The sequence below is a fragment of the Thunnus maccoyii genome, chromosome 22 (assembly GCF_910596095.1).
Source record: "Thunnus maccoyii chromosome 22, fThuMac1.1, whole genome shotgun sequence".
In the NCBI taxonomy this organism is placed as follows: domain Eukaryota; kingdom Metazoa; phylum Chordata; class Actinopteri; order Scombriformes; family Scombridae; genus Thunnus; species Thunnus maccoyii.
In genome coordinates this window covers 18,290,857-18,301,743 of record NC_056554.1, presented here as the reverse complement: position 1 = coordinate 18,301,743, position 10,887 = coordinate 18,290,857, and the positions used below count along the sequence as shown (strand labels likewise).

The 10,887-nt window shown below is 39.3% G+C and overlaps 1 protein-coding gene across 1 annotated transcript; it reads left to right on the top strand.

The window, feature by feature from the left end:
• Positions 1-8,063, top strand: LOC121889963 (macrophage mannose receptor 1-like). The gene is made up of 7 exons (XM_042402206.1): positions 1-34; positions 1,311-1,655; positions 2,857-2,907; positions 3,120-3,461; positions 5,459-5,550; positions 5,831-5,942; positions 7,844-8,063. The coding sequence occupies exons 1-7, from the start codon at positions 1-3 to the stop codon at positions 7,909-7,911; spliced, it is 1,044 nt and encodes a 347-aa protein (XP_042258140.1). The 3' UTR covers positions 7,912-8,063.
• The last annotated feature ends 2,824 nt before the right edge of the window (positions 8,064-10,887 follow it).

Sequence of the window (10,887 nt, the reverse complement as noted above, 5' to 3'; positions counted from 1 at the left end):
ATGGAGCAGTTACAAAATGCTATCCCTTTCATTGGTAAGTGCAATTAATAACTTACTGGAAAAGCAGTTTTTTGAACTATTGATGGTTGTTATAAAATGAAGAAAAAAAAACAACCAAAAAACAAAGACATATGCTGGTTTCACAGGGATTCTCCTTTTGTTTCCGAGGATAACTACACAGCTGAGTAAGTATCTGTTCAGGAAAAACATCATTTTATGTTTTTGGCACTGTGAAACATGTTATTATTAATGTTAATGTATTACTACTGGAAAAAGATGCTCAACAATAATACAAAAACGTGAAAAATTTGGAAGATTTGGAAAATAATGGATGCCACACTCTTTATATGCAAAGTATCCAGTTCTGGAAGATATTAGTATAGATAATCACTTTTGTTTTTTATAGATTGACTCTAACTTGGTTATAGTGTTTTAAACCTGTCTGATTGTGTTGTTTGTTTTCGATTGTTAGACAAAGGGTTGTAATACATTTTTTATTGCAACTTAACTATGTATGAAGTGTTATCCATTTGTGAGTTTTTAGTCATTCTGGGACTACTGGTGACTAACACATTTACATTGAAGTTTCTAAAATTTCAATGTTGATTAATGTCCATTGTCTCCTATAAACAAACAAACAAGATAAATAAAGATGCTTCCAATGGAAGTCATGGGGGACATAATCCAGCTGTATTCACAGTTTATATTAAATTGACATGAGGCTTCAGCAGTTTGTGTTAATCAGAACAAGTTGGTACCTTTAAAAGTTACAGTTTACAATACAGAATTCCCTCCTCTTGTTTATAAAGTCAGTGTTTCTGTGCTTTCTGTGCTGAACTACAGTGGAGGGACATTAACACACAAAGATAAAATAATAAAAAAAAAAAGGTTTTGAAGTACATATAGGCATCTGACTTTTGTTTTACGACAGATTTGAAAAATTGGGAAACTATCCTCCAACTTTTTATGTAGTAAAAAATGTAACATAACCTTGAATTCATTATTTACAGAAGTGAATAAATACATTAGAAGGCATTAGCATTGTTAATGGACATGTGCAGCTCAACAAGCCTAATCAATATTTCTCAACAGTATTTTATGGGAGTGTCTTCAACCAAAGTAAAAACACAATGTTGAGTGTTTCATCAGACTCAAATATGTTATTAGTCTGTGTCACAGAGATGTTGATTCAGTTATGTGGCAATTAAAGACACACCTGTTACTCTTCTTTAATGCAGTTTATCTGGGTGCATTTGTTATTGTTGATGATGATGATGACGCCAGACAAAGCATTTTTTTCCTTTATCTAGTACCTCAGCAGTACCACCTCATAAACCACTCCCTGACCTGGTATGAGGCCCAGAGCTACTGCAGAGTAAAGTACACCGACCTGGCCACCGTAAACAACATGGATGACAAGAACAGCCTGGTCAATACGCTGGGCAGTCATGTGACAAACAGCTGGATCGGGCTTCAGAAAGGGGGGGCTAGCAGGTGGATGTGGTCTGATGGCAGCGGCAGAGCGCAATTCACCAAGTGGAGTGACGGTGAACCCAATAATGTTGCAGGCAATGAACAGTGTGTTGAGATGTCTGAGACAGGCTCGTGGAATGACATACCATGTGAAGAGATCAAAGGTTATGTGTGTTATGAACGTGAGTAAATGACTCCCAGTGTGATTTTTTTGCAACACAGGAGATGTGACGAAAATATGTTTGAAGAAAATGTACTTATGTATATGAGGATGAAACACACTGCAAAAGACAACACAAACTAAAATCTAGGTGTAAACAAAACATGGCAGCGGTCAATTTTTTTGACGGGGCTATATCTGCTGCTTCTATGATTATGATCAAGCCAACTCTGCATCAGTAACTATCTAGAGTTATAATTGAATGAAACTTATTAACACTATATTGCATTTAATAGCAATAGTAATAATAATTGGTATGGCTGTGGCTGAGGAGGTAGAGCGGGTTGTCCACTAATCAGAAGGTCGGTGGCCTGATCCCTGGCTCCTCCAGTCCATGGGCAGGATACTGAACCTCAAATTGCTCCCAATGGCTGCGCCATTGGTGTGTGAGTGTGTGTGTGAATGACCATTAGAAACACTGTACACTTTTTTATAGAAAGCGCTTTATGGCTCCCAATGAGTAGGTTGGCACCTTGCATGGCAGCCTCTGCTATCAGTGTATAAATGCATGTGATCTGGTGAATGTTGGCATGTGTTGTAAAGTTGTAAACTAGAAAAGTGCTATATAAATGCAGTCCAGTCCATTCAGTATTGAACAAGAAAATGTTAGTGAAAAAGCTTTTAACTCAACGGTAACATTAGCTGATTACATAACCAGTGCCGTTGATTATTTAATGTTAAGTAAAGAAAGCTCACAAACTTGTTTTTACTTAAACTATTAAACTCTAGACTTTTTGTAAAAAATCTCCTGGTTTGTAGGATGCATTTAAGTGCTGCAAATTTGACAAAAACAAAGGACAACAAGCTAACACTAATGTTAAAACCACTGCAAAAGTCACTTTAAAATAGGGACATTTTTGAACCTCTTAGTAATTTACAAATTCATTCAAGCCATTCTGTTTTGTAGTGTGAATACATTGGTTATTTATACCTCACACTGTGGTTAACACAACTGCAATTTGCAACAATTCACAGATGTAGCTGAGCTGATCGGCTCTACGAGCTCCGCTGCTACCATGAGTGCTTTACAGCTGGAAGGAACCAAGCAATCTAAACAGAGGGGGTTGGGACGACTGTGTGTTAACAAATAAAAACATACAGAAAAGTGACTAAGGCTAATTAGACACACTTGTTGTGAAAATAGAATTTAACACTTTCCATAGCCACTCAATCTCAAACATTTGTGATGGTCAATGGTCTCCACCAAATCCTATGTATGTATGTATGTATGTATGCATGTAATTTTAAAGTCAATGAAAGGAGCCCTTTTGATTCCCAAAGAAGATCTTTTTTTTGTTCCCTGGTGCTGGTACAGATTAGTGTCTTCTTAATTGATGCTTGAACATTTTTAAGAGCTACCCCTACTTGCTTTGCAGAAAAAAGACCTGAAATTCACTGTTGCTTCTGCCCTTCTGTATCTCTTTAGGTGATCAGGACGGCAAGAGAAGGTATGTGTATTACTCAGGAGGAAGGAGCTGGGTGAACAGTCAAGATCTGTGTAGAAGTAAGAGGACTGACATGGCCGATGTAAGGAGCGAAACCGAAAATTCTAGGATTGTCAATTTAGCCAAAACGTGGCTGCCCAACAAAGTGTGGATTGGCCTGTTTAGAGATACCTGGATGTGGTCTGATGGAAGAGAAACCTCCTTCAGGTACTGGCTGAGAGACTCGCATTCTTGGGGAGACTGTGCTTCTGTTGCAGTGTCACAACAGGGGCGTTGGGTTGAAACTCAGTGTAACCAGAAGGCCACGTTTGTCTGCCAGGGTGGTGAGTTGTTGAAATGATTGTCATTATTTTTGCTGGACCAGCCACAGACCATCCCTATAACCCTGAATGTCTGTCACTGACTGACTGACTGACCGCCTGATTCACTGAGTGTTACACCATTGGCCGGCCCAGTGTTGGTGTTTCCTCATTGACCGTTGCTCTTTCAAAATTAATTGGCACGAACAGTTTCTATTACGTCCTCAGGCGGTGTTTACAACAGAGCCCCTGAGTGCAGCCCCAATATAAGTTTTAAAAACACACATTTACTGACTGAAGCCTCTCACCCGGAGGCTCTGAGACTAACAGGAGCACCAACCTGTGGATACAAAGAAAGAGACATGACAGATCCATTTTACCAGCCTGCATGGCAACTAGAAGCTAGTTAGCATGGCTAGCATCATTAGCATAGCTGTGCTGTGTGTAGCCCATAGACTATATAAAAATAAGGTGTAGCCATGGTGTTTCCAGTTTAACAGCACCATGCTGGGCAGGTGACAGCTGTATTTACGGTGTTTGTGTGCTCTAAAAGATGTCACAGCACAGATATAAAGTCACACAGCTGACGGACTGTTAGCCTAGCATGTTAATCCTACTTAAACATATCTGAGACGATACATTTACAGACATCCGCAGATAGAAACAGATGAAAGAGAAGGAGGAGTTAACAGATAATTAGAATAGTTATAATTAAAATTAAAATAAGTTCTCTTTCAAATCAAACATCCCAAGTGGAAAGAGTGGAAAGTATTGTTCTTGTAACTGCATTTATAACCTTTTTTTTTTTACTTTGCTTAACCATGTCATGATATGCTACTTCAGTACACTTTAACAACAAATATTACTGGGACAACCACAGATAATTGCCAGTGAACATTTAATATCCAGGAGTTCACATTATAGACACTACCAGTGACTATCCCTGTAACAAATTGAGCAGTTTTGACTGCTAGTACTGCTGCAGAGCTTTGTTTTTTATGAGGGGGTCTCTGTTATGTTTGTATTGGACATTGAATTCTCCTCCTGCCATGGTTACTCACTATCCCGCTGATTGATCAAATGCATGAAATAAAATATTTTAAAAGGTCAGCTTTTCAAATTTTTTATGTGGAAGGAAATGCAATTGTTACACTTCTAGGATGCACACACTGCATTTTGGTGAGTAACACTGAGTGTAAACATAACTTTTTTTGTTTACAAAAAAACTCCACAGAGAACCTTTAACTGTAAATGAAAATTGCATGATTATTTTACTCAGAAAACATGTAGATGAGGTGAAAGTCCTTCTCTTAACCCTGTAAACTGCCTGCAGACCTTCAGCTCTGGCTGCCTAAGGCTCCAACAATTTCCATAAATAATACAGGGCAGAGGTGGAGCCTTAAAGGTGAAGCCCAGGGCCAAAAAATCTGCTGTTTGCTGCTTGTAAAGTTTAATAGCTGTAACCACATAGTAATAACTAAGAATGACACAGATGTGATTTGACTTTATTATCAGACTGTTTTTTTGAAATGTGTTTTGCACCCCAAGACGTACACTGATTCACATACATAACATAACACAACATCTAACCAAACAACAAAACAAATTTATTACATCAGACATTATGCATAAGTGGCTGCAGTGCAACCAATTTCATTGCTCATTTTCACATTCACTGCTTAGTCTACACAGGTACACTGAGGCCTCCTTAAAACCCAGACTTTGATTTAACATTTGACAGAAAGTAACAAAAGAAAAGAGATATAGAGTATTTACATTTTCATTATCTGGATTTTGAATCAGAGATTTTAGTGTGTAAATCCACCTGAAACTGTAAAACTGTTCAAAAATAGAATTTTGAAAAGTGAGGGGGTCATGTCACCAGTCCCCAGTTGAAATTATATCCTTGCTCGTAATTGCCAAAAGCGACCACAACCTTTCATGTTTTCCACTGAATCATTATTTAAGAGCATTTCAATGAGTGATCATTGACTGTATGATTATTTGTCGGGGTGCTGCAGGTCTCAAAGTGAAGAAGATGGTAATAAGGATAAAGGTTCGCTCTGGTGTGGATCTCACTGACTCCACAGTCAGCAGTACACTCCTGAAAAAGGTAAAAGAATCTAATCGACAGATGCTTAACATGTATATCTGGATATGAAAGAGAGTGAAATGTGACTGCAGGTGTTTGACATGTAACCATTGGTAACCACTTTGAATATGAGAATAAAATACCCATAAAATTCATGCTTTATGTTTATTTAAGATAATCAGAATTAGTTAAGAAAAATGTTGTTCAACATGATCTTATATACATTTACCTTATGGCCTTAGATACTTTATTACAGTCACAGATAGAGTTGTGTTATTGTAACACTGGTGTTTTCTCTCAGTTGGAGATAAGCCTGAAGCATCAAAGTGTGACTGATTTCAAACTAACGTGGCAAAATGACAAAGGTGGACACGTCTTCCAACGTCAGCAGGTGAAGGTCGCCGAAAAGAAAGGTGAGCATTTCACTATCAGTGGTCATCAGCTGAGACGATCCCACTTGAATAAACAACAAGAGATAAGAGAAAGCAAACTGAACCAACAAGTATGATAAAGTTTTGGGTTGAGACAAACTGCAAGGTGAACAATTGAAAACACTCTTGAAATGCACAAGAACTGGTTAAAGGTTCTATATGTAGGAATCAGAAATTCCTTCTCATAGGTGACATCTTTTGCTATTAAATGAGCTGCAGTCAACATCCTGGTGTTCACGCGCACATGCGCACGCTCTCACGTGCTCAGGTGCATGTTTGCGACGCAAGACTATTGCAGGTGATGTCGTTTTCCTTGCTTACACTTACTGTACATAATTACATAAAGATCTCTAACATTGTGTTAGGCACCGTGTTTCAGTAAAGCATCTCTCACTCCCAGTCAGTTTTTTTTTACCAACCATGTTTACTAAACATCAGTAGGCTCAGTGAGCTGTGGCCGGGGAGCAACGTGCTGTAGTCAGGGAGCAATGCGCTGTGGCTGGGGAGCAACATGCTGTGGCCGGGCAGCAATGAGCTGTGGCTGGGGAGCAACGTGTTGTGGTCGGGGAGCAATGTGCTGTGGCTAGGGAGCAACGTGCTGTGGTCGGGGAGCAATGTGCTGTGGCTGGGGAGCAACGTGCTGTAGTTGGGGAGTGACACGCTGTGGCTGGGGAGCAATGAGCTGTGGCTGGGGAGCAACGTGCTGTAGTTGGGGAGTGACACGCTGTGGCTGGGGAGCAATGAGCTGTGGCTGGGGAGCAACGTGCTGTAGTTGGGGAGTGACACGCTGTGGCTGGGGAGCAATGAGCTGTGGCTGGGGAGCAACGTGCTGTGGTCGGGGAGCAATGTGCTGTGGCTGGGGAGCAACATGCTGTGGCTGGGGAGCAACCTGCTGTGGTCAGGGAGTGACGTACAGTGGCTGGGGAGTGACGTGCTGTGGCTGGGGAGCAACGTGCTGTGGTCAGGGAGTGACGTGCTGTGACTGGGGAGCAACACACTGCGGTTTTGTTGTGAAATGTGTACTTATTACGACCTTTGGACTACCAACAGGAAAAAACAAAAGGGGTATGCTAGGCCTATGTTCTGCTATCGCTCTGGAGCTTGTTTTCTGCTCCTTTGTTGAGGAAGAGTTGTTTTAGCTGTGTGTGCTCAGGAGTGGGTGGGTGTTTTGTTGTGAAATGTGTGGTGGTTGATGCAGGCAGATAGCCATCTCATTAGCTTGAGAGCTAATATCTGCAGGGTGTTTCAAGTCGGACAGAAACATTTTTGTTGTGTTGTTGTGTCATCATGCTGTCGTTTGTTGGCGTTAGCGGGAGAGAGGCAAGGCACTCTGGAGTGCGCCAAAATGTCACTTCCGTTGGATTTTCACAGAAAATCCGACCCAGGGCCTTCACATAGAAATCAGTCTACAGGCTATTACAGACAACCTAGAAAGTTGGGGAACGTCTCAGTTTTTACGTTATATTACTACCCGTTTACTCATTGGCAATAAAATACGATTAATACATGTAAATTGCTTCACAATTCTACATAGAGGACCTTTAAAAATTGCGCCAATTGAATCACCAAATGTAGATAACAAACAAACAAACAAACACATTCAGTCCCTTGATTAGATAATAATCTTGGTACCACTTCATTATTCAAAAGCCAAATTTTGGGTCCCAAACTGAGCCCTTACGTTTAGTCAGTGGCCCTAAACAAAATGTGTCTTGCTATTTGTGACCCAATACTGTTAGTTAGACAAGTATTGAAAAATCATTAAATCATTAAAATAACCTTGAGCATGATATAAAAAGCCGACTTGCTTTCATAATGAAGTTCATTTTCTGTGGACATTCTATCAAATACTTTTCTAAAAAAACATTTTTTTCTTATTACAGAATGCTCATCGTTGAGCAGAACTGCCAACGTCATTTCCCGCCAAGTGTTGGAGTTTAAGTCAAACTGAGGAGTGGGTTGAATTGTGCTGTTGAAGAATTGAGAATGATCATGATGATGATTTAATATGTATGTAGTTACAGTGTAATATGTACTGTTTATCTATCTATACTGTTCAGCTTAATACAAACTGATGAATGTATCTTCTTTAACTGTAATTAATTAAATAAACTATCCATCTTCCCTCCTTGTTTAAATTGGAGTCTTATTTTAAGAACATCTAATTATTATAGGCAATGATTGATGATTTACAGCTGCACATAGTCACATTAGTTGTCAACGCTTGTTGACATACTTACATTTTGGCTTATACATGTGAGCTAACTCTTCAGTTGTGTGATTTATGGTGGTAGAAAACTACAACCATGACCCTTAATTTGAATCTGAATCTTTATCAGAGATATGAGGGTTTAAACCTGATCATTGTACGTGTCACTGTTTCCATCCTGCCAGAAGTTGTAAATGCTTTATGGTACAATTGTAGTCAAATACCTGTAGATCACACCATCACACACCATGGTGTGTTTGCATATTATCCAAATGTAACCCTCACATCCGTATAGAACAGGATAAGACACGGCGGACGCAGTGGACCAGATGAGGTACATCAATAACATTTTTACTGCTTCTTATGGTAGAAAGAATATTAAAAAAGAAAAACAAATATTTTTCTTTGCTCTTAGTTTTTAAGTTGATAAACTTTTTGGTTTCCAAATGTGATTTCTTGAGTCCTAGTTTGTAAAGACAGAATGTGATGCTGTATCCTGATTCTTTACACCGTCTTGTCTTGTCAGCCATAGATCGTAAGCTGTCTCTTGTACAGGTAAATCTTATTTAAAAGTGTTAAAATAAAATTACTAAGGTTTTTGTCACTTAAATCTTGCAGGCGCAATGCCAGCACTGGTCCAAATGCAGTCTTTATTATTCTTTTTTCCTCATGCGCAAGTCTACTTTTTGTGCGTCTGCGCCTGTTTGGGAATTTCCGGGCACCAAAGGAGCGCATTTACGCCGGCGTGGGAGGAGAGGCGCAGCTGAGGCTGTGTTTTTGCAGATTAGGCGGTGTAGGATTAGGATTTGTCTTGAGCTCCATCAAATCTATCCGGACATTTTTATTAAATAGAAGTTATTTTTTCCATCATGTCACGAGAATGATTACAATGAATTTCCAGTTATGCTACTTGCAGTCAAGTCTAAAAATATGTTGCAGTAGTCAGTTCTGCGCGTGGACGTGGACATGTATCCATATAATCAGTGTGTAAAATAGCCTCTGACAACTGGAGGTCCTGTGCCGTGCTCCTCCCTAAACAGAGTAGACCTACATCAATATCCTATATGTGATGAACAAATAAAGCATCCCTCGTGAAAACATTTTAACACAGGTTTAAACACAGCCCTGCTTACTTTACGCACAGCCGGCACAGCGTGGATACCTTCATTCATCATTTAAATATTTCAACAAAACAGTGATTGAACTTGCGCGCTTTTTTCAAACACCAACCAGCAAATTTCCAAACCTGATTTTGTATTTGTTTATTCAACAATATTGCATACACTTAAGGGCATAAATGAAGAAGGGGAATAGAACTGTCGAGTCTAAATGTATTAATTATTCTATATTAATTGTTTGCGCAAAATAGGCGGCAGCACATATGAGAACACATCAGCTTTATTTTCATTACACCATAGTCAGCATAATTGGATTGATGTATATGAATGTTTTAGGTGTCCTGAATTTATATTTTGGAACTTCTGATGCTTCACAGAGGGGAACTCATTTCTCTCTCTCCTGTTTCACCTGTTGCTGTGTTTAAAGAGGATAAGAGAAACTGGTGTAATTGGTCCTTACTGAACTCTCCACCTACTGTTCTGCTGTAGAACTGAAAACCAAGAGAAATATGGTTAAAGTGAAAATAAGCTCTGAGGTAAATCTTCCTACAGTGAGATTCACTTCTGCAGCAGGTGAGAGAGAGAGAGAGAGACTTTTGATATCCTTTATAAAAAACAAAGGCACTTAAGAATAACACCACATACAGCTCCAACCCATTGAGAAAACATGTAAAATAACACTAAGTCACACCTCACAGACACCCTTTACGCCATCCACCAATCACACTGCGACACACAGCTGCCACCATGTATCGCAGCATTCCTTTTAAGCAGACCAGCATGTCCAACTATAAACAAAAACACAAAACATGACATCAAGCCATCACATTCAGATACATATAGACCCTCCTCCCCCACAGTACAAACAGCTCCGTCTATACAACTTCTGAAACCCAACAATATCATTTACCAGATTGTAATAACCATATTCAGCCCTAAGGCGTGCAGAGACCAGCCCCCTCAACAGTAACATCGGGTCTACCGGCCCACAATCCTTCACTTTATTCCTCCTTGTGAGCCAGGTAGCCAGTTTAGCCTGTCCAAACAGAAAATTCATCAGCCCACGTTTTGTTTTGTTTTTTCACAGAATACAATGATCCCAGATCACAGAGCAAGAACAGAGAGAGAGAGAGAGAGACAAAGAGAAACACATAATGACATAGAAAGAGATGAGTCACTATGAAAGAGAATGAATCTATAGTTTGAAACATATCTGCATTCAGTTTCAGGCACAGCTGGAAAAGCAGGAAGTCTCTGAAGTCAAAATCAGATAAGAATGACCAAATATTCCATCACAAGCAAGATTGAATGATTGAAGCAAAAAAAAACAAAAACAAAACAGGTGCAAATACTGATTACCTTTACCTGACACTACCTTAAGCAGCAATAAATCACACCCACCTTGGTCAGTAAATGACGTATGTTTTATTGTAAAACAATCCTTAGTAATTACTTGAAAACACTGTGACAGTCAACAAGAAGTTCTTCACTCAATAAACAATGAAACTAGTTTTATTTTTTTACATGTCTTTCATAGCGCTTATTCAGAGGCTTATTGATGAAGTTTATTCCTTTGTTTTCTCTTTTTGTTTTTTTAATG